General features: G+C 38.0%; 1 protein-coding gene across 2 annotated transcripts; it reads right to left on the bottom strand.

The window, feature by feature from the left end:
* Nucleotides 1-1898: 1898 nt before the first annotated feature.
* LOC127635890 (SR-related and CTD-associated factor 4-like) lies at nucleotides 1899-18567 on the bottom strand. 2 transcript variants are annotated; one of them, XM_052116161.1, is made up of 20 exons: nucleotides 18428-18567; nucleotides 16135-16218; nucleotides 15940-15984; nucleotides 15665-15826; nucleotides 15417-15546; nucleotides 12919-13061; nucleotides 12544-12720; nucleotides 9817-9905; nucleotides 9450-9543; nucleotides 9161-9313; nucleotides 7190-7266; nucleotides 6839-7029; nucleotides 6381-6481; nucleotides 6107-6220; nucleotides 5676-5832; nucleotides 5479-5582; nucleotides 4890-5049; nucleotides 4664-4744; nucleotides 3711-3797; nucleotides 1899-3527 (listed from the first exon to the last, which is right to left on the bottom strand). In XM_052116161.1, the coding sequence occupies exons 1-20, from the start codon at nucleotides 18455-18457 to the stop codon at nucleotides 2632-2634; spliced, it is 3075 nt and encodes a 1024-aa protein (XP_051972121.1). In that variant the 5' UTR covers nucleotides 18458-18567; the 3' UTR covers nucleotides 1899-2631. The 2 variants fall into 2 exon arrangements, with proteins under 2 accessions (XP_051972121.1, XP_051972122.1); XM_052116162.1 differs by having other exon boundaries at nucleotides 12544-12693; nucleotides 18428-18502.
* Between the last annotated feature and the right edge of the window lie 5836 nt (nucleotides 18568-24403).

Raw genomic sequence — 24403 nt, forward strand, 5'->3', positions numbered from 1 at the left:
AAAAAAAAAAAGAAAAGCAAAAGGTTAAATCATATAACTTATGAAACTTGCTCATTTTGTGGATTTGTTGAAGAAACAGCTCCCCATTTATTTTGTGATTGTAGTATAACCAATAAATCTTGGATTGACTGAAGCTCTTATGTTGTTAGCCCCACAAATAGCTATACTTTACACAATATGACTATGACCTAACGTCACATCAAAACAAGTCAAAGAGTAATCGAGCACACGCTTCAATCTACAATAAGCCATTGGTAAGCAGGACCCGCCCATATCATTATCATACAAGAGAATAAATACAAAAATAAATAAATGTGGGAATATTTAAATATAGAAATAAATAAATATAAAAATAAATTAATGCATAAATAAATAATAATAAAAAAACAATTGAAAGAATAAAGAAAGTTTTAAAGAATAAAAATAAAAAAAAATAAAAGGAAAAAAAGTCATACAAAAATAAATTCAGGAATAACTTTCATTAAAAACTAATTATATTTGTTTTATCAAGACATGCATTCCTTAATTTATTTTCTTATTATTACATTTATGTATTTATTTAATATTTTTGCATGTTTTGTCCTCCATACCATGAGACATTTCGTACGTAAAATGTAAACCTGCAGAACTTGCAAATACCAAATTCGAGCACAAAAATATGATTGTGCACACAAGTCCCACGCGCAGATCTGAACACATTTAGAATGCATTCGCGTCGTCTCATATGACTATGGAGGACAAAACATGCAAAAATATTAAATAAATACATAAATAAATGTAATAAGAAAATAAATTAAGGAATGCATGTCTTGATAAAACAAATATAATTAGTTTTTAATGAAAGTTATTCCTGAATTTATTTTTGTATTACTTTTTTCCTTTTTATTCTTTAAAACTTTTTTTATTCTTTCAATTGTTTTTTTTTAATTATTATTTATGCATTAATTTACACTGTTGTAATTCACTTGCGCGCTATGTTTATGCGATTGCATTTTGTCAAAAATTTTACGTCATACATTTCGCTTTATATATAATACATGCAAAATTATGCTGAATGTGTATTGTGAAGTTAAAAAAATTAAAGAGACAGTTCACCCAAAATGAACATTTACTTACGTCATTTACTTACCTCCATGAGGTTCCAACGCCAAATGACATGCTTTATTACTTTAACAGTCGAACGTTAGCCTGTCAAAGTATTCTTCATTTGACTGGGCACACATACAAAGGCAGTTTTCACATGCCCACTGCAATTGCTAAGACAGTTGTTGTTTCCACCTTCGTCTCTTGATATTTACCTGCGATTACATCTTCTAATGCTTCTTTGTGAAAGAAATGGATCAATTGCTAATAATTAGTGTAAATTATTCCAGGCACATTCAGAGTATGCATGATTCGAAAAATCAGGCCCCAAACTTTGTGCTCGAATACTGAGGTGATTAAAAGATTTGTGTTACAAGTGCTATACGCAGATGCTTAGGGTTTGCATCTAACCAGAGTACACTTTGGGCTTTAGCTATATGGGTTTGGAACAGCATGAGCGTGATGAAACCCCTCTATGAACTTAGTTCCCCATGATGAACTTAAGATCATATGACTGTCCCTCTGACCTATAGTCATATGTGTTCACTTATTCCACAGTACATTAGAAGTAGATAACATAAGTATAGAGGTCTTATTCTATGGTTTGGGAATAGTCACATGATGAATCCACAATTGAGAGGCAATCAGTTGTATATGCCATGAAGTCCAGCAAACAGGGATCCGTTTATTTATCAACAGTGTTTTAAACTTGGTAACCTCACCACTAGGATTAACAGTTGGCACAAACATACCAGTACTAATAAGAAACTTGAGTAAACAATATAAACAACTGTAGCAACTTGCAAGTCGGTTAATTAATTTGGTATGAAAATACTTTATTAAAACCAAATCCTTATCGCTGACATATTTGGAGGTCTTACCTCCAAAAACGTAATCATAAAAAAAACAAACATCTTGTTTCTTGTATGTTGTAAACATTAAGTTAAAAAAACATTACAGCAAAAGGGGCCTTAATATCTTATTTTAGTCCATGTTTTTTTTTTTTTTTAAACTTAAAAGAAAAAACAAATCCTGGTCAAATCTACAAATATTACTCGAGTAATGTTAGCATATTTACAGCAGAATTTTTTTTAATCACTTCCTTGTCTTTTGTTTTAATACAACATTCAAGCTTCATTGAGGTGGGACAACAATTCGCAAGGCAAAGCTCCATGTTTGCCAAAGATGCTAAGATGCATCCCCGAACAGGTGTACTGACACTGCTTTGTTGTTTCTGCAGTATTCAAGATTAATATGGTCACTGGAGTAGCTCACAAGGTCTTTCACTCCGAGACACTTAAAAGGAACAAAAAAATTATAATTCGGTCTTCAATTACTCACCCTCATGTTGTTTCAAAAAGGAACAGAAAAAGAGAAGTTAGGCAGAATCTTAGGTTAAATGATGACTGAGGCTATCAGTCTCTAACATTCTGCCTAGCATATCTTTTGCATTCCACGGCACAAAGAAAGTCATTCAGGTTTGGTGAGTAAATGACGACAGAATTTTCATTTTTGGGTCAAATATCCCTTTAACTTATAGAGAGCCCTCTATGACTCTTCTGTATGCGTCTGTTCGGCAGGTTTGTCCTCTGTTATCGGTTCTGAGGCTTTAGAGTGTGCTGTGGCTTCAGTGGAAGTTTTCGGAGCATCCGGCTTGGCTTTAGGAAGTTCTTTAGTTGAGTTTGCATTGGGTTCGTTGGTTGTTGCTGCACCGTCTCGAAGCCTCTCATTGGGCTCTTCGCTGGTGGGACCCAATCGATCGAGTCTATCGTCCCTGTCCCAGCGTGTGCTTCTCTCTCGAGTCCCCGGCTCTCTGTCTTTGCTCCCAAACAAACGCCTACTACGTTCTTCACCTTCCCTTCCTCGCTCTCTTTCTCGATCCCGCTCTCCTTCCGGACTCCTCCAATCCTGATGTTCTCTCTCTCTGTCCCACCCCCCTTGCTTTTCCGGCTCCTCATGCCAGCCCCTGAATTGCTCGCGACCTTCTGACCTATCCCCGCCATGACCTTCACCAAAAGGACGGCGCCCTCCGAACCAGTCCTGCTCTCGATCTCTGCCCCTCCCGAAGGGCGGGCGCTCACCCCTGAACGATCTTCCCTCGTGATTATCTGGTCCTTCAGGTCTCGGGCCGCTGGGTCTCATAAAGGGAGGTCCAGAAGGAGGGAAGGGGCCCCTCATGCCATGAGGAGGGGGTGGCATGCCCATGCCGAAGGCTCTGGGTGGAGGCTCGCGGTGCATCATCTGAGGTGGGCCCCTGGGTGGCATCATCTGTGGAGGGATAGGTGGCATGCCAGGGCGAGGAGGCGGCATGGGGAAACGCTGCATGTGTGGAGGTGGCATCCCCGGGGGCCGCTGTAGAGGCATCATTCCTGGCCGTGAACCTAGAAGACCTGGTGGAGATTGCATACCCATCCCTGGTGGACCTCCATGAGGCACTTGGTTTCCTGCAGAGTTGATGAAAAGTATAAATACATGACGCATGCACTGAAATGAGTATGAACTAAAAATACCATCAACTCCACATTCCAATGACATTACAAAAGATGGAGCAGGATAAGTTGTTTTTTGACACTGGGATGAATAAATCTTAACTTGGAAGCTTAGTATACTGTCTGACAGAGACCCACCTGAGTTGAAGCCATCTGTTCCATGACTATTGATTCTTGGACCCAAACCTGCTGAATCACTCGACAGGTCTTCAACTGATTTGCCAACTACAGTGTTTAAAAGAATTATGGGAAACAAAAACAGCTTAGTGTTGTTGACAAGACCAGATATTTGAGGATCTATAGATCCAGAATTATTCATGGTAAATGTTGAAACGCTAAAGGAAAAGTTCAACCAAAAAATTAATGATCTCCTCATTTACACACCCTCATGCCATACCAGATGTGTATGACTTTCATCTCCTAAACACAAATGAAGATTTTTAGAAGAATATCTCAGCTCTGTAGGTCCATACAATGCAAGTGAATGGATGCCAAAATTTTGAAGCTCCAAAAAGTGCATTAAGGCAGCATGAACGTATACGTCCATACGACTCCAGTGGTTTAATCCATGTCTTCTGAAGTGATCAATTAGTTTTGAGTGAGAACAGACCAAAGTATAACTCTTTTTTTTTTCACTGTACATCTTGCTAGTGCAGTCTTTAAGAACGATCATGATTTCAAGCTCAGTTACACTGACTAGTGCTTGATGCATGCGAAGAGCGCTAGATGGCACTAGGAAGTGAAATCAAGTTTAAAATCATGATCGCCAAGGAGACTGCTGATGTCAAGATTTATAGTGAAAAAGGAGTTACATTTTGGTCTGTTCTCACCCAAAACCATTTGGATCGCTTCAGAAGACATGGATTAAACCACTGGAGTCATATGGATTACTTTCATGCTGCCTTAATGCAATTTTTGGCCTACATTCACTTGCATTGTATGGACCTACAGAGCTATATTCTTCTAAAAATCTTAATTTGTGTTCATCAGATGAAAGAAAGTCATACACCTCTGGGATGGCATGAGGGTGGGTAAATTATGAGAGAATCATTTTTGGGTGAACTATCACTTTAACAACATTAACGTCCAACCTGGTGGAATGTTGATTCCTGCTGTGGGTGGGGGAGGCCCAGGAGTGCCCATAGGAGGCATGGCAACCGGGGGGAGAAATCCTGAAACATAAGCAAAGAATAATGTTGTGTCCTCAAAACAATAAATATCTATCCTGACTTTACATATTTTCTTTCATAAGAAAATTATAAAGCAATAACTTTGATAGACATAGTGTCACTAGTGTTGTTGCATACAGAACTGTACCTGGTGGCATCTGCATGGGGTTAAAGCCGGGCCGTATAAAGGGCCCCGGGGGTGGAGGAACCCCAGGTGGGAATGAGGGGGGTGGGATATTCATAGGTCCTGGGAATCCTGGTGGTGGAACACTGACAGCTCCCATTGGCTGGACAGGAGGAACTTGAGGCTGTTTAAAAATGTAGAAAATAACTGTATAGGAAACTCAGACTGCGGAACTATTTGGTCGGGACTTTTAAGTAAACTGTGTAAGTATAACACTTAAATGTTCATGTCTTAAATATTCAATATCTTAAATACTCAAGCTAGATAAATTGATTGGAGCTCTTTCTACACTTTTTCTTGATGTAGCTATGTATTCATGGCAAATTGAATTTTGTTGATTAGACTAAAGATAAAAAGGCGAATTTGAGAATCTGCAACTTGGAAAATAAAAACTCATGCAGTTTAATTTTCAACCTTATTTTCAACAATCTCCACCTAACTGATTGCTACAACACTTTTCCATGTCCTTCATGTGTTCAATATCTTTAGGCACCAAAGGATTACATTTACACAATTCCTTCCTAATCTAATCCTGAGAGTTAGCATGAGTTACCTGCATAGGAACTAGCGCTGGAGTCTCCTCCACCTTTCCCGCAGGCCTGCCATTCTGAGACAACTCTTCAACCTTCTCCAGTTCACTCAGAGAGCCTCTCCAGTCTGTTAAAATACAAGAGACCAGTAAAACAAACCTGTAAGCAATGTATCCTGAATGACCACAGGAAGCGTTATCAAATGGTATCAAATAGTTACCTGGTGCAAGAGAATCAGGGTCCAGCATCCCTCCTTCTCTGAACACATCTAAGTCCTCCATCTTGACTTTGGACCATGGTATGTAGGTAACACCCAACTCCACATCCCAGTGCTGCTTAAAATCTGCCTTAATGCCCTTATTCAGAGCCCAGGCAATCTGAAGAAACATATTGATAGACTATTCACATGGAAATACTTGTATTACGCAAATGCTGTGTTCTAAAATGAGTCAACTTGTGAACATCAATCAAATGAAAATCAGACAGATATGATTCCACAAATGGAGATCATATTGCATTGTAAAAGCATAAAAATTATAGAATTGAAATACATCAAAAAATATACACCCCCCAATCGAATGTGCAGTAATATGTAACTGTTTGATCATCACATTTTACATTCAAATGCATGACAAAATACTCATCTAGTACCTTAATGGCTTTCTGGTTGACTTTGTATGGACCTCTGCTAAGCTTCTGGAGGGCCCGATAGGCATCCTGCCGATGGATCATGACAATGTAGGCACAACCACGAGGAGGAATCATCTAATAAAAAAAATAATAAAAAAATAAATAAAAATCACATCAAGATGTGAAGTTAGCACAGTAATCCAATGCAATGTAGCAGAAATGCTAATAGCTACATGAAGAAAGCAGTAAAACTCAGAAAAGATAATTTACACTTGTAATTCTCATTATAACTTACATTAATTGAATCTATCTGTCCAAACTCCTCTAGTAAACAGGCCACGTCCTGCTGCTGTGTCCTCTTATCCAGCTGACCCACCCATAGAGTTGTACTGCACACTGACAGAGAGGGATATTTTAATAACTCATTGTCTATACCAGTGGTTCTCAACCTGGGGTAGGGACCCACTAGGGGGCTTCAACACACATCCAAGGGGGCCTCAAGATGACTTAAAATGTATTTAATATAAGAAATATTAAAAGAATTCAACTTAATTACAATGCTAAAAAATACTTTAAGATATATGCCTACAAATTTAAACAGACTATTTCTGAAACTTATTAATTATTTTAATTAGACATGTGAAGTTTCGGGCGAGGGGGCCTTGGAGTCAAAAAGATCTACCACTGATCTACACAATCTTTCCCAAGCATATATGAGAGCACAGCTTCTGCCCCCTGGTGGCCTTTGCTTACCACTGAGTGTGTTATTCTTAACCGGAGGAAGGCCTTTCTGTCTTCGCTCTCGTTCCCTCTCTCTATCTCTCCTTTCCTGAGAGCGAGAACGAGGTGACTGTCGACGACGGTCTCGAGAACGCGAGCGAGATCGCCGGTGCCGCATTCGTCTGCTGCGGGAATTTGAGCGAGACCTTCTCCTTTTAGGAGATCTGAAAAAAACAAAAACAAACAAACATTGGTTTCCACAGTAATGATGTCTAACCTTGACAAAAGTGTTTTTTTTTTTTTTTGCTCGACAGATAAGCCTATGATCTCAGAGCTGTTCAAAAACAAAATAGTGTGATTTGGATGGTGGCTTGTAGTACGCACCTTGACCCTGAGCGTGACCTTGACCTCTTCCCTTCGGTGCACTGCCTAGCGGATGCGTCTGAATTAATCGCCATGTTCTGTGTCATTACAATGATTATTATTTAATTTACAACTAAACATTCAATAATCAGTTGCTTGAAACACATGGCCTTGTCCGTACCACATGATTTTAAAATTCAACCACATATACAATCCATTTGAATTGACTTATGTGATGTATTTCAAGTGAACAGATTTTAGGCACTTTTTTTATAAACGGGAATTGTTTTGATTATGAAAAGTTTGTCTTCCATACCAGAATAGAGCCCAGAAATAGCTTTTTGGCTATTAGCTGATATTATTCAACAGCCAACAAGGCCTAAGTAATGGCAACCAAAAAGAAACGTCTTTGACATTTTTTATTAAAGATAATATGGAATAACTTGTATTGATAAATCCAACCTGGAACATGCATTAAAGGGATAGTTCACCCAAAAATGATCATTTACTCACACTCATGCCATCCCAGATGTGTAAGACTTAATTTAGTTTGCAGAACACAAATAACGATTTTTAGAAGAATATCTCAGCTCTGTAGGTCCATACAATGCAAGTGAATGTTGACCAAAACATTGAAACTCCAAAAAGTAAATTTAGGCAGCATAAAAGTAATACATACAACTTCAGTGGTTTAATCCATGTCTTCTGAAGTGATTCAATTGATTTTGGTTAAGAACAGACCATAATATAACTCCTATTTCACTAAAAATCTCTAAGAAGCTCCTTGGCGCTCATGATTTCAAGCTTGATTACACTTCCTAGCGCCATCTAGCACTCTGCGTATGCATCAAGCACTAGGAAGAGTAATCTAGCTTGAAATCATGATTGTGCCTAGTAGGGTTGCAACGGTACACAAAATTCACGGTTCGGTATGTACCTCGGTTTACGGTCACGGTTTGGTTACAGCAGGGAAATCAAATAATCTTTAAATTATTTATTTTGAGAACAGTGGCTGAAGGGCAACAATTCTTTTTGTGAAGGCTCATTTATACATGACTGCACTATGCATACTTATTCAATGAAATAACAATACAAAACTTACAATAAAACAAAAGAGCCTCTTACATGCATATTGTATAAAAACATAAATAATAATAAAAGTGCAATTATAATAATTGTAACAAAATTAAGACATTAGGAGTGTAGATTCTCTGTCTAAGCAGTGCAGCTTACCACTTGTACTTATCACTCAAATTATTATTATTTTCAGGAAAATCTGAATATCCACATTATCAGAGGAGAGGGTGAATTGGTTAGTATTGACAATGTCCCCAGCTAGGCAATTACAGTGCATGCTTGTTTATACAGAGGTGTTCTTATCGGAAATTTATAACAAGCTCAAGCACATCAAGCAGATGCTCAAATCCTGTGTGGGGCAGACGTTGATGGAAGAACTATCTGCCCCCTGTCCGAGCAAACACACAGCCTTCAAGCTAGCTAGTATAAACTTCATATGCATTTATCTGATCTGCAGTTTCTCGTGTACCATTGAAGTGCTCTTAACTTTTTCATTTTAGTTCTACGTGGTTTGTGTTGTTCGTTATACATTGTGTTGTTTTAATATTGGTTTCACACATGCTAAGATATGTAATCATTCATGTGACTGTGTGTACTGTATCCATCCGTCCTAGTGCCTAGAGACTGCAATGGTAAGATGTACAGTGAAACTGTAAGAAACTTATAGTCTTATAGATTATTTTTATGCTGCCTTTTGTCCTTTTTGGAGCTTCAATGTTTTGGTCACATGCATTGTATGGACCTACAGAGCTGAAATATACTTCTAAATGTTTTCATTTGTGTTCTGCTGAAGAAAGTCTGTCATGCACATCTAGGATAGTGGAGGACAAGAAAATGATGAGAGAACTGTAATTTTTGGGTGAACTGTTCCTTTAAGGAAGCAAATAGTCTATTTTGACGTGACAATGGTTTTACCTGATGTTGATGCCCAGCCATGAGCTGATTGAAGGTGTCATTCTGGGGAGGGAAAGTCCCATGGGGCTGCCCCATCTGAGGCATCATACCAGGAAAGGGCTGAGAGGCCATAAGACCAAACCCTTGCATCTGACCATTTGCAGGAAGAACAACCTGAGAACACATCAATAAGAAGCTAAGACTCACTGCCGGTTTACATAACTGTACCAGAAAATGTAAGAACATTAAACTGCATATACAAATGGCATTTCAGCCCACATCTACCTAATGTTTCAGAATAAGGCTGTACCTGTTGGTGTTGTGACATGCCCATCATATGTTGTTGAAAGGACTGCATCTGATTGCCTGGAGGAATATCTGCAGCGGTCTGCTCAGAAAATCCTCTGCAGAGACACAGACAAATAATATATTATTTAGAATAATAAATTACAAACTCGACAAAATATTTGTTATTAGTTACACAGAAATACACCTAAACTCATCACTGGAACAAAAGACACGTTTTCACTTTGTCTATATATATATATATATATATATATATATATATATATATAGACAAAGTGAAAACGTGTCTTTGTTATATATATATATATATATATATATATATATATATATATATATATAATACTTTTGAAACTAAACAAGCTGCTACTTGCATATTAGGTTGAACAGATGGCGTTTCATCCTTCTTGCTTTCCTCTCCAGCTTCTGGTTCATCATCATAGTCAAAACGGTCCAAAAGTGTCTGAAAAAATAACATATATAAAATATAGCTGCAAGCAGCAATCAACGGGCCCAAGCACCATGGGCCTATTTCCTCCTGGCGGCTTTATGAAAACAATGCATAACATTTTTTTTTCAAAGATTGTTGTAAGGGCCATACTTTCTGCTGCCAGTTGGTGGCACTACAACCGTGACCCACTGTAGCTACATCAATGTGATCAGCCCTTAAGGCCAAACATACCAGTTAATTTTGATGTAAATCACATGATGCATCTGATAGGAGACAATTCTTTCTTCCCATTTTTTGTTACTTTATCGCGTCGCCATGGACACACCGTTTGAGACATGAAATATCTGTTCACAATTTAGCATCTTCAATGTTTTGGCATGACGTTGCCTAAGTTTGGTGCCAGTCAGATGAATTCCCTATGAGGAGCATTTCAAATTCCAGAGCATGCAATTTTCAAACAATCCAAAATGGCCAACTTCCTGCTGGGTGGAGCTAATGTCTGTGGTATGAAAGTTGTCCGGCTTGATGAGATATACATACAGTATGTACAAAGTTTGGTGAATGTAGCTGAAATGGGATGTGCTACAGAGTCCCCTGAACATGGCCATTTTCTATTTGGCACTACAGAGCTCCCTCTACACCTCCATAAATGAACATTTGCCCAGCCCTAATGGTCGACGATTCTGATGTGTGTGCAAAAGATCATAAAAATCCAATCATGCCAAGAACCTCAAAAACATATGAATTAGAGATGCACTGATTGCAATTTTCTAATAATTTTTTACCTCAACCTGGCAACCCAAAACAAGCTGCTCTGTTGATATCTGCGCAGGCAATAGACCCTGCACAGGGAAGTTGAATGAAGCATCACTGGAAGATGGGAGGAGAACCCTCAGGTGGTTCTCCGGCAGAAATTTATATATATATATATATATATATATATATATATATATATATATATATATATATGTACATTTAACAACAGCTGGACGGAAGAAATTAATTTCATATCCCGAAGACATATCAACAACACCCACGCCTTTTGCAATGTGTGTCGCACTGATTTTAATATCGGACACGGTGGGGAAAATTCCGTTACTCAGCACATTAAATCACAACGACACAATTTGTATGTATTTAGCCTGCCTCTGCCATCCAGCACCCCCCTTCCCCACCCGGATATGTGTACCCAAATGTTGACAGGTATGCTTGTAACAGGATGCGTGTGACATGACACAAGATTAAACAACTCGGGCAAAGCAACGTAGTACCACCTACTCTGTATCGAGGAAATGTATTAGATTTCTGAACCCTCTGTCCTCAACTATGGAGAACGGCTGGTCATCCAGGGCCATGAATTCCATAATTTTCCTCGTAATTGCTTTGGTCTTTTCACTGCTCATACCAAGGAATGACAGGAGAGGCTGCTGACTTGTGGCTGGCTCTGAGCTCTGGCTAGCTTTAGCCGCTTTCACTTTTTTTACCTTTTTTAAAATGGCCATTTTCAGTTGGGGGATGGTGTTTTAAGTGTCTAATTAGGTTTGTTGTTCTGAACGTTATTGTGGTGGTTCCCCCGCTTGGAATCGGAAAGACGTGAGGCTGACCGGCCGGTTACCGGTCCAGGCATGCGGAAAATCGGCTAATTCCGGTCCCAGGCCGGTCGGTGCATCTCTAAATATGAATATACATAAAAAGGAATAATAGTGATTAATGCATTGCCATGTCAACAGTAGTTAAAATATCAAAATCCCTTTTTTAAGCAGTACAGATAATAATAAGAGTGCTATTCCAAAGTCTGTAAAATGTGCCACACTTCCTGCTGCCAGTTGGTGGCGCTATGACCGTGCCCCACAATAGTCATATTCATATGATCAGTCCCTAATACCAAACATAAATCTCAATTTTGATCTAAATCGCACAATGCACGCCAAAGATATGAGCCCGTCCTTTTTTTTATTTTTCGCCATTAATTTATCACCTCGCCATGGCAACACCGTTTGAAATATAAAAAATCTGTTTGTAATTTAGCATCTTCAATATCTTGGCATTATGTTACCCAAGTTTGGTGCCTGTCACATAAATCCCCTAGGAGGAGTTTTTCAATTTCTAGAGCATGCGTTTCAAACAATGCAAAATGGCAGACTTCCTGTTGGGCAGAGCCTATGACTATGAGGGTGAAAGTCATCCAGATTGATGAGATCTATATGTGTACAAAGTTTGGTGACTGTAGGTGAAAAGGCGTGTGCTACAGAGCCTCCCAAAAATTACATTTTCAAGGGGCCGGCAGAGAGCCCCCCCTTGACACCCACTCCATGTGAACTTTAGCCAAGCTCTAATGGCCAAGGATTCTGATGTGTGTGCAAAGTTTCAGGAGTTTTTGAGCATGTGACCCCAAAGCCCCTGAAACCTAGAAAAGAAAAATATTAACCGTAATCCTAAGGAAAACAACAGGGCCTGCACACTTACAGTGCTTGGAGATAAGAGGAAAGAGTTGTGACTGTAATGTAGGTCCACTACAGCGATATAATTTTTTTAAAATACCTGAGCCAGAGTTACTCAGAACAAAGTCAAATCAGCTCATCTCATCTGAAAATTTGCTTAAACAACCAGCAAAAATATCATCCATTTTTACCACTATCTCTACCCTCACCTTGTCAAAGGTGGCTTTCTTCTCAACAGGTTCTGGTGCGTGATGGATGTGCTGCTGTGTGAGGCTGGAGGCAGCAGTCGTTGGCTGGGCCTGCAGGTGGAGGTGACTCCTGCTGCTGTCAGCAGCTGGAGACTGAGGTTTCCCTGGAGGCTGAAAGTTCTGCAGTATTTGCTGAAGCTTCAGGAAATATTGTGAACATATGAATCTAAGGATAACAGTCCTTTTGAATGATAGACAAATTCGAAATGTTCTACAAGCAGAAGAATAAGTCGCAGCTGCCTCATTCTGTAGTTTACACAGAACCTGGTTCAATCCTTTACAAACAGTGGGTATGCAGTAAATCTGGCACATTTATTTAGAGTCGGTGTGACTAACCTGCTGTCCTTGAGACGACTGAATTAGCTGAGCAACAGCTGCAAAGGCATCCGAGTTCTGAAGCTGAGGCACAGATGCTGCAATGGAGTTTGACGTCACCACAGGATGAGACTCCTGTTCCCTCACAGGAGACGGCGGAGATGCTGTAGAAACACATTTAAAATTATGTAATTTTGTCTCTTAATATGAAAATCAAAAAAATTTAAGAAAACATGCAACAAGGACATTAAACTTTTTTGCATCTGCAGCACACATATGTGTAATTCTAGATTAGAACTTTTGAAGAGAGTAGACTTGCTTTTCAGTTTGTGGTTTATAGTCACATCCATTATACAATATACATTATATACACTCACCTAAAGGATTATTAGGAACACCATACTAATACTGTGTTTGACCCCCTTTCGCCTTCAGAACTGCCTTAATTCTACGTGGCATTGATTCAACAAGGTGCTGAAAGCATTCTTTAGAAATGTTGGCCCATATTGATAGGATAGCATCTTGCAGTTGATGGAGATTTGTGGGATGCACATCCAGGGCACGAAGCTCCTGCTCCACCACATCCCAAAGATGCTCTATTGGGTTGAGATCTGGTGACTGTGGGGGCCATTTTAGTACAGTGAACTCATTGTCATGTTCATGAAACCAATTTGAAATTATTCGAGCTTTGTGACATGGTGCATTATCCTGCTGGAAGTAGCCATCAGAGGATGGGTACATGGTGGCCATAAAGGGATGGACATGGTCAGAAACAATGCTCAGGTAGGCCGTGGCATTTAAACGATGCCCAATTGGCACTAAGGGGCCTAAAGTGTGCCAAGAAAACATCCCCCACACCATTACACCACCACCACCAGCCTGCACAGTGGTAACAAGACATGATGGATCCATGTTCTCATTCTGTTTACACCAAATTCTGACTCTACCATCTGAATGTCTCAACAGAAATCGAGACTCATCAAACCAGGCAACATTTTTCCAGTCTTCAACTGTCCAATTTTGGTGAGCTCTTGCAAATTGTAGCCTCTTTTTCCTATTTGTAGTGGAGATGAGTGGTACCCGGTGGGGTCTTCTGCTGTTGTAGCCTATCCGCCTCAAGGTTGTGCATGTTGTGGCTTCACAAATGCTTTGCTGCATACCTCGGTTGTAACGAGTGGTTATTTCAGGCAAAGTTGCTCTTCTATCAGCTTGAATCAGTCGGCCCATTCTCCTCTGACCTCTAGCATCAACAAGGCATTTTCGCCCACAGGACTGCCGCATACTGGATGTTTTTCCCTTTTCACACCATTCTTTGTAAACCCTAGAAATGGTTGTGTGTGAAAATCCCAGTAACTGAGCAGATTGTGAAATACTCAGACCGGCCCGTCTAGCACCAACAACCATGCCACGCTCAAAATTGCTTAAATCACCTTTCTTTCCCATTCTGACATTCAGTTTGGAGTTCAGGAGATTGTCTTGACCAGGACCACACCCCTAAATGCACTGAAGCAACTGCCATGTGATTGGTTGATTAGATAACTGCATTAATGAGAAATTGAGCAGGTGTTCCTAATAATCCTTTAGGTGAGTGTACACACATTATAGTCCATAGCTTAATACATAATAGTTATAGAAAGTAATAGAAAAGTAAAAGACAATAAGATTTGTCCAATCCCAATTTCAAAAAAGTTGGGACAGTATGGAAAATGCTAATAAAAACAGTGAGTTGATTTGTAAATTCTATTTATTTTGTGCTATATTGAAAGCACCACATCTACACATTAAATGTTTAACCTTTTGAATTTAAATTTTGTGTGTGTGTATTTTAATATATAATAATTTCAAATCAGATGAATCCAACATGCTCCAAAAATGTTGGGACAGTCGAGTGTTTACACTGTGTAACATCACCATTTCTTCTAATAACACTTATTAAGCGTTTGGGCATTGAAGAAATAGGTTTGGTAATTTTAGCAAGCAGATTTTTCGCCATTCATCCATAATGCAGGTCTTCAGCTGTGCAATTCTACGGGGCCTTTGTTGCTCATAACACTCAAGACATTCTCGATTAGAGACACGTCAGGACTGCAGTCAGGCCAATCCTAGCACCCGCACTATCTGCTTACACAGCCATGTACTTGTTTTCTGGGAAGTATGCAATTTGCCATTATACTGCTTGAAAGTCACTTCTGAATGTGTGTGATCTCCGATCCCTCAGACATCTCTGTATTAAAAAACATAATTCATCTGTAATGGATATCAGGACATGGGAAAACTTCTGTATACCTTTGTTAGCCAACACCAATCGATGCTGCATCCAAAGATGCAAATTAAGGCATCACTGCCCTGGATTCTGCTTGCTAAATTTAAATTTGTCTTCAGTGCCCAAACACTTCATAAGTGTTATTAGAAGAAATTATGATCTTGACTGTCCCAATTGTTTGTTTTTTGGATTTTGTTACATCATGGCATTTACTCTGCAAACATTTTAGTGTAGAAAATGTTATAAGTGGCCTTACCCCCATCAGGGCTGTTGTCTAGCCCTGCTGAACTGCTGGATCCAGCAGTCATGTCCAAGAGAGGCTGGATAACCTCGATTTTAAACACTCCATTCTTCTGCCACAGGTTCAAAACTCTCACTATCTTACTCTGAAAGGGGAGGGAGAAACTTCATTAGAAGCCCTCTTCAAATCATTTAAACCCCACAGCAATGTCGAAGTATATGAAAGATTTGCAGCAAAGAAAAAAACATGAACGCATCTCTCACCCGATCCTCTGTGGGACACAAGCATAGATTCTCAAATGTCCCTTGGAAGTTTTTGGTGAAACGTGGCCCAAAAACATCTTTTTCTGCTCCAAACTGATGGCGGGACTGCCTCACAATGGAGTCCACCACATAAAGTCCTGGGACTTTGTACTCAGGCTTGCACTGATGTGAGGAAAAAAGTACACACTGGCATTTAGTAAAAGAAGTTTCTGCCAAAGAACCTACATTAAATGAAAATGAATTATTGATGAAAATAATTTCAGATGGGCACCTACCTTTTTTATAAACTTCTCCACAATTTGGACAACATGTTTGTATAACTGTAAAAAAGAACATTATAATATATATGGAATATTAAGAGAAGAACACACCAGCAGCCTTGACAACCCTCTGTGTTATAATAATACCAAAACAGCATCAAGTATTAGTTGTGCTGGCGATAATCCACAGCAACATCAAGCTGAACTTACTTTAATGGCTTTTATAGCAGATTTGGTGATGGAGACCATCTTGGCCCTCGAGATGGGAGGCTTGGTGTCCATCAAGGAGAACAACTGCAATTAAGTCATATAATAATGTTAATGCGTAAGCTGCATATGATGCTGTTTATGTGTACATGTAGCATAGTGGTGATAATTTAATTTTTTTGCACTGAAAGCACGAGAGCTGCTGTATATTATTCTATGTTTTGTTGGGGAGGAGACAAACACCAAGATTTTGTAGAAATTAAATTAATAAAATGCATACCCGGCCCTCATGAAAAAATACTGTGATGTATACCATGGCAGAGCAAAGGTATCTGATGGCAATACCATGCTTTGGTATACACAATGGTGGCGAAGGGTTTGATTATAAATATATATTCTATTGTATGTACTCTATGTATAGTACATTATACGTTATCACTTCAGGAAGCAAAGAGCAGACCTCCGCTTGATTGGTGAACATTCCTAAATGCACATCTGATAAACAAAGCAGTGATTGCCGAAAGGTAATATATAGTTCTGGACAAAAATATCACAAAACTACATTTAATTTTGTAGTTAGTTACATTTGGTACATAAGGAAATAAATATAAACATAACTCAGAGAGGTAAACTAAAAGTATTTATAAAGTTACGCAGTAAGTAGCACTTAAAGGGATAGTTCACCCAAAACTGAAAATTCTCTAATCATTTACTCACCCACATGCCATCCAGACTTTCTTTCTTTTGCAGAACACAAAGATTTTTTAAATAATATTTCAGCTCTGTTGGTCTTCACCAAGCAAGTGAATGCATACCAAAACTTTGAAGCTGCAAAAGCACAAAAAGGCAGCATAAAAGAAATCCATAAGACTCCAGAGTTTCAATCCATATCTTTAGAAGTGATATGATAGTAGTGGGCGAGAAACAGATCAATATGTAAGCTATTTTGTACTATCAATCTTCACTTCCTTCATTCGTTTTTGCCGATTCGATACTGAGCAGGGAGGAGATTTTATAGTAAAAAAGGACTTAAATATTTATCTGTTTCTTACCCACACCTATCATATCACTTCTGGAGATATGGATCAAAACACTGCAGTTGTTTGGATTATTTTATGCTGCCTTTTTGTGCTTTCTGGAGCTTAAAATTTCTGGTCACCATTCACTTGCATCATATGGACCTACAGAGCTGAAAAATTATTCTAAACACTTTGTTCTGCAGAAGAGAGAAATACATATTTGGGATGGCATAAGCATGAGTAAATGATGGGAGCATTTTTATTTTTGGGTGAACTATCCCTTTAAAGCAGGTCTTCGCGAGTTTGTGTTAAGTGCAGCTTTGGGAAACGCGCCTAAAAAAGGTTTCGTGAGAAACACCAATCAACGTCTATTCAGCATTCAACAACTTGGCAGGGCTCATTCATCTGCAATGTGGTTATCTCATTATAACAGTAGTCATTTACATATGCAAGTCTTAAAGGTACAGTAACACAATCAGCCTGTTTAATTGATAGCGTCAGAGGGCGGAGAATGCTGACGTAAAGCAAAATAACGACTGTTTTGGTGCAAGAAACCATGAATAAGATTATAACTAGAGTTTCAAGTTAGAAGCAAAGCTGTGTGAAAGGCAATCCGGCCCATTAAAAAAATGAGAATAAAAAAAGCTTTATCCCACGCCAGTTCTTTGTGTTTGGCGGGATGCGTCTCATGACATTTTTAGTCACCAATGTTTGGCTCAATTATTTCGAATGTAAGTGAGCAATACTGAGCAACTCAAAATATGTATTCCAACTGTGACAGGATTACTCTGCGTCCAGAAGGAACTATTTACATTTAGACACATGGCAGAGAGACGACACAGATAGTGTGGACTCACAAAATGTAAACACAACAAGCCTGGCACAATGCTCTGTGTATCATTTCGCAACTTTGGCTCAGAAACGTATGTACATCACTTAGATCAGGCCTAGAAATAAAGCAGAGGAGCAAACTATCAAGTAAAGTGGCTAATAGCAGAAGCCAACTGTATATTACAAGCAGCTAGCCGCACGACATAGCCACCAATGTGTCAAAATAAACCAGATTTAAGCATACCGACTAGCATTTACATTAAGCATTAACACCTTTTCATAAACTATAGCTTCACATAGCCCACCAGATTAAACTTAAAAGCACGCAAATGCGTGTTTTTAACACTGAGGCCTTCATCAGGCTCGAGCCAATGCAACACACTGATAGCTTATGCTCATCAAAGCACGATCTTACAGTCATTTTAGCATAAGTAACACGCACAGACCTCATGGTTAAACGCGTTGACGGCATCCATGGCGTCCCGTCTTTGCTTCGTGACTATTTTATCCAGTAAAATCAGAAATATCTGTGGTGCTGTCCTCCAGCAGGCCGCCCCAACATATCCGCCCCTGGCAGCAGCGGACAGCGGACTCGGAGTCGGCGCGGTGCGGCGCTCGCGGTGCAGCATGGGATTGAGAGACTGCTGTTCTCAGGACGGCCACTAGATGACGCTTAAAGTACATAAGAAAAGTAGAGTCCTGTCAAATGTATTTATATATTTATTTTTATTTAATTATTAATTCAGCTATTTCAAGAACATTTCAAAAATATTTCTAAGCCAGCAATAATGAGAATTAACACAAGTGTCCTACTATTACTACAACAAAAATTATTCCTGGCCAAACTAAGATTTAAGTAAATGTATAAACAGGCTCATTATTGACTAATAAGATATTAACCATGCAGTTAGTGAGCATTCAAATTGACATATTATACATGCTTAATAAATACACTTACTCATGTTAATAAAAAAATGCCCTTATTCTTGAAAGCACTAATGAAAAGTAGAATTACATAAAATGCATTTATTTCTTTGTTTGTTTGTTTGTTTGTTTTCAAGAATATGTATGAGCATTTACACAAGTGCCGTACACTACTGCTGCTACTACTACTGTACTACTACTACTTTTACTATTACTTCTACTAAAAAAATGATTCCTTGCAAAATTAAGATTTATACAATTTTTTTTTATATTAGATGCATTGGTAACACTTAACATTACTTTTCCCCTTGTTAAGGATTTATAAACAGGTTTATTAACGACTAATCATTTATTTACCAATGCATCATTTATAAATGATTATATTCAATTATAGCAGTGTGCATAAAAAGGGCAACTTTCATCCAATACTTGACAAAAGTTGCATTTGATACATACATGTTATAAATGCTTAATAAACATGCTTATTCATACTTATAATAATGATTAAAACAGACTATTATAGTGAAATTACTTTATGTTTATATTATACTGTAATGTCTTGACACATTTGTGTTACATTTACATTTATTCATTTGGCAGACGCTTTTATACAAAGCGACTTACAAAAGAGGAACACATAAGCAAATCATTTTAAGGAGACAGTGACAATTGCCATATTACAAAGTTTCACCATAAGAATAGTAGTGTTCAAAACAGATTAAAGTCAACAATTGTAATTTTTTTGTGATTAGTTAAGTGCTCATGGAAAAGATGTGTTTTTAGTCATTTTTTGAAGACAGAGAGTGAGTCTGCTTCACGAATGGAGTTGGGAAGGTCATTCCACCAACATGGTACGATGACGCCGAAAGTCCGGGAAAGTGTTTTGGTGCCTCTTTGTGTTGGTACAATAAGGTGACGTTCTTTAGCCGGCCGCAGGCTTCTAGTGGGCTCTGCAGAAATTCTTTTAGGTATGTTGGAGCAGACCCAGTGACTGTTTTGTATGCCAGCATCAGAGCATTAAATTTGATACGTGCATCAACCAGCAGCCAGTGGAGAGAGACAAAGAGTGGTATAACATGTGCTCTCTTTGGTTCATTAAAGACCAGACGTGCTGCTGCATTCTGGATAATTTGCTGTGGTTTAATTGCACATGCAGGGAGGCCTGCAAAGAGAGCGTTACAGTAGTCCAGTCTGGTTATGACAAGTCCACTGCAGAAACACTTTTCAGGTCTTTTTGCTTATTCATAGAACATATCATACTGAACGTTTATGTATAGGTTTCTAATGTTGGCAACTCCATAATAAATGCTTTACATTTTACATTTATTCATTCGGCAAATGCTTTCATCCAAAGCAACTTACAAAAATGCTTCACATGTATAAATGGCTCACTATTTGGAAGGTAATCCATGAAAGTCACCCTTTTTATGCATGTTGTTATAACCACATGTCAATGGTTTATAATTTTTTTTTTTTTATTAATTATTAGCCATTATTGAACCCATTTTTAGTCCATTAACAATATGAACATTAATGTAAGATGCAATCAATTTTATACAAAATTATTGTCCAGGAGGAGGCGGGAACAGTCAACATAAAGTTTAATGAGAAACTCAACATAAAACAAACACACAAACAGTGCAGCACTGCCGTGATCACGTCTCTCTTTCTCCAACTGGCGTCTCCTCCGGCCCCCCTTTATTTCACTCTCCTGCTGATCATCTGATTCAGCGTTGGCCTTGCTCACTCATGGCAATGCGCTTCACCTCATCACAATGATATACTTTGCTAACTATAAACATTAGTTCAGTTAATGCCAGAGGGATTATAGTTGCTTTACTTTTACAAAATGTGTTGATAAAATGATTTCTTATGAATTTTAAAACTTCATACTCCTCGTTAATTTTAATTAAATGCATTCCATTTATTCTCAGTTCATAAAATGTACACCATATAAAGATTGCTTAATTCAGTTTAATGGACATTTGCCATAATTGAAATGTATCTTATAAACAGACTGAAAAGTACTCAGTACTCAGTTGAGATTCACCAAAAATAGAGCCACATCAAAAATTACGAGACATGAAATGCTTTCATATAGGTTCATTGGCAATAGATGCTAATATATGCCTACTCTCTGGTCAGTCTTTGAAATTTCACCACAAAACAAAATGCAGATTTAGATGTGAAATGTTAAGCCATCCATAAATCACTTTTGCTGTTATGAGAAGTAGTATATATATATATATATATATATATATATATATATATATATATATATATATATATATATATATATATATATATATATATATATATATAATTTTGTAAATTTTTGTTGCTGGTCTTGATATTTTGGTTAACTGTCTACCTAATAACATTTGTGTGTAACATATCTACTTCAGAACCCTTAAGTAGCCTACTATCGATACAGTGAGGAGTAAGTGAACTAAATGTTGGCCTCAAAATCACTGCATATCAAATCTATTCCTATGAAAATATGTACAGTGCAAACCTATTTTGTTGTATAGCAGAAAAATAATATGCCTCTTACAAACTGTTCTTGGGGAAAAAATATCCCAGCTTATTTTGCAGAGACAAATATAAATAAACCATTTGTACACTCTTTAACATCTATGGAACCTTTCCATTGCTCAAAAGGTTCTTTGTAGTAAAAGGTTCATCAGAGTATGAAAAGTTTCTTCAAAAATAGTTCATTTAATTACCTTTCGCTGCAAGGTTCTTTGGGGAACCAAAAAATGGTTCTTCTATGGCATCGCTGCGAAAACCACTTTTTGGAACTTTTTTTTTTGAAAACTGTAAACATAGGTGTCATAAAAGTGCTTTGTTTGATTTGAGTGGCCCATCCAGCCTGACACAGCAACACTGGCTCAGCCAATGGCTTGAGTTTGGGGCGGGACTGGTGGTGCAAAAATGACACGTCAGCTTTAATCCTGCAGAATTCTGTGGAAGGGTTTTAAACATAGTTACATTTATTAAATGTTACATTTATTAAATGTAACTGAGATATAGTTACAGTATTGGTTCCTGAAAGCATCATAAAATTAGTCAAAATATCTAACAAACAAACATACATGGAGTGGGGCTGAATGCATAGGATGACAGATGTCACATTTCTGCAGTAATCTTCTGAGTTTTCTGCATACGCAAATTTAATCTGTGCCTGCCTAAAAGTCACAAAAACATTACTTGACTATACTACATCTGGTTTATTAAATCCTTTGGACTGACATACTATTCATTATTATTTAAAATTCTGGGGGCTTCCTGGTGATCACCCACAGCAAGCTCTTGACATTTTGGGTACAATTGATGATTCAGTCTCTCCTTTTGCGAACAACTGCAGTCACTTAAAACTTGCAGTAGGTCTGTAAAAGGAAACAGCTTATCTGCAACATGTTCCCTGAGATGAAGTTGCTTTATAATTGGAAAAGACAATTATTTTTTTTTATTTATAAAAACAGATTCAAAACAAAGCATTACCCCTGCTTAAAGACCCTCCTTGAACCTTGGTGCATGTGTTAAATAATGTCCCACCAAAGTCCTTTGTTTATTGAAATTCACTGGAGGTCTCCAGAAATTATTTAGGAAATTCTACAAAGGAAATTCTGAACAACAAACACATCTTAACTGTCATTATACCGCCAACAACTCTGTAAATCCAACAGAGGGCATCATTTACAATCAACGCCATATCTCATATGTATGCTCAATCTAACAGCTGTTTATTATCATCTGTCTGTTTTGAGTGTAATTGTCAGCTTATGATTTATACAGTTATTTTGGAAAAATTTATTCTCAAGTTTGAGTGCAGAAAATAAGGATAAACAGGTTCATTTAAGTGATTTGCCAGTGTATACTGTTTAAAATCACCATTCTCCATGGAATGTAATACATCTTTTTTCCATTCCATGAAAGTGAATGGTGACTAAGACTGTCATTCTGCCTAACGTCTTCTTTTATGTTCCATGAAAGACAGAAAGTCATAAGTGTTTGGAACAACAGTCAATGTATGATGAACATATTGGTAAATGAAGAGTGGATTACCAGACATTTCCCTTCATTTAAGTGTTCGAATACCCTTATGTTCATTAAAAACAGAAAGTTCATGTTTTTTGATGTACATGCCATTGTTCTGTTCCAAGAAGAGTTTGACTTGGCCTTAAACCAAGAGTTAAATCATCCAGCTAAGCATGAGAAAAAATGATTAAATCATCCTAATATATTAAATAAACTAGATTGACCAATGAAAACACATTAAAACATCTTGAATGAGCTGATCTTGCATGAAAATTCTGCTTTGGAAGGATATTTATTTTCCCAAGAATATTCAATAGCGGACTGGACATGAGACCGAGATCATGTAAACACTATCCCTGCCCCTGGCTGCTTGGACTGTTCCTTCTCATTGTCTTACTGCAGGAAAAGGGAACTGGTGAGAAAATGCAGAGTACGTGTCCAGCTTAATGGTTTGTATTGCATGCCTTTGTGTACGGCTAACAGAGAGACCATAAACCATGTTGCTTGTTTTTGACATTGTATTTGGCTAAACTATATTGGAAGTAATTAGGAGGAGAAAAAGCTTTTTTGAAACCAAAAGGATAAAACATTGCTCAAGCTCAACATAAACCTTCATACTGTGTAAGTTTTCTATCTTTTTGCATTACCTTGATCCTCTTTCAAGCATATCCCCTTAAATGTGTAACTGTGTAGACAGCTCAGGGAACGGGTGCACACACAATTTCCAGGTTGGGATGTGAAAAGGCACCTATAGACTTGTAATAGTTCTTTGTGAATTTATTCCCCTTTGGTTACCTCTTAAATTTGCTGTGCAGTTTCTTTGTGCAACGTGAGGGCTTTTTATTTTCATAAAATGACAGCACATTGACACTAATGACACTATTCTCTTTCACTGCATATTTTCCCCCAATACATTTCCATATACTTCCATTCTTTAACTTTGGTTCACACTTTGTCCCGAGGGCTGTAATGTTTCTAGCCAAAAAAAACAATCAGTATCAATTCTGTCTTCACTTGTATAACTTGTGCAGTGTGTATGGAACAATGAGTGAGTGTATGTACAGTGTGTGTGTGTGACAAGTCTCTGGACGTCTTGGTTATATAAGGATGATTGATAACCTTGACAGAATATGCTGATTCACATTGGCTGGCAGATTTAAAAAAAAAAAAAACAATGCCTCAGCCATGAGTGTTGCCTGAAATCACATGCCCTCTACAGAATAAATAGTTATTTAAGGATTGATGTAAATAAACATATATACGTGTCAGATATGGATAATTTTTGCCTGTTAATTATTGATTTGAATATTAATGACTGAAATGGACTTTGCAAAGTCTTTGCAAAGGCTGAAGTTTGAACTCAATGGCTCAGATGAATGAAGAATGTGTGTCAGGTTTGGGTTGATGAAACGGCAGGACTCAAATGCAGAATAGTGCAATGAGCTTTTATTACTCAA

The sequence above is a fragment of the Xyrauchen texanus genome, chromosome 43 (genome assembly GCF_025860055.1).
Source record: "Xyrauchen texanus isolate HMW12.3.18 chromosome 43, RBS_HiC_50CHRs, whole genome shotgun sequence".
NCBI lineage: Eukaryota > Metazoa > Chordata > Actinopteri > Cypriniformes > Catostomidae > Xyrauchen > Xyrauchen texanus.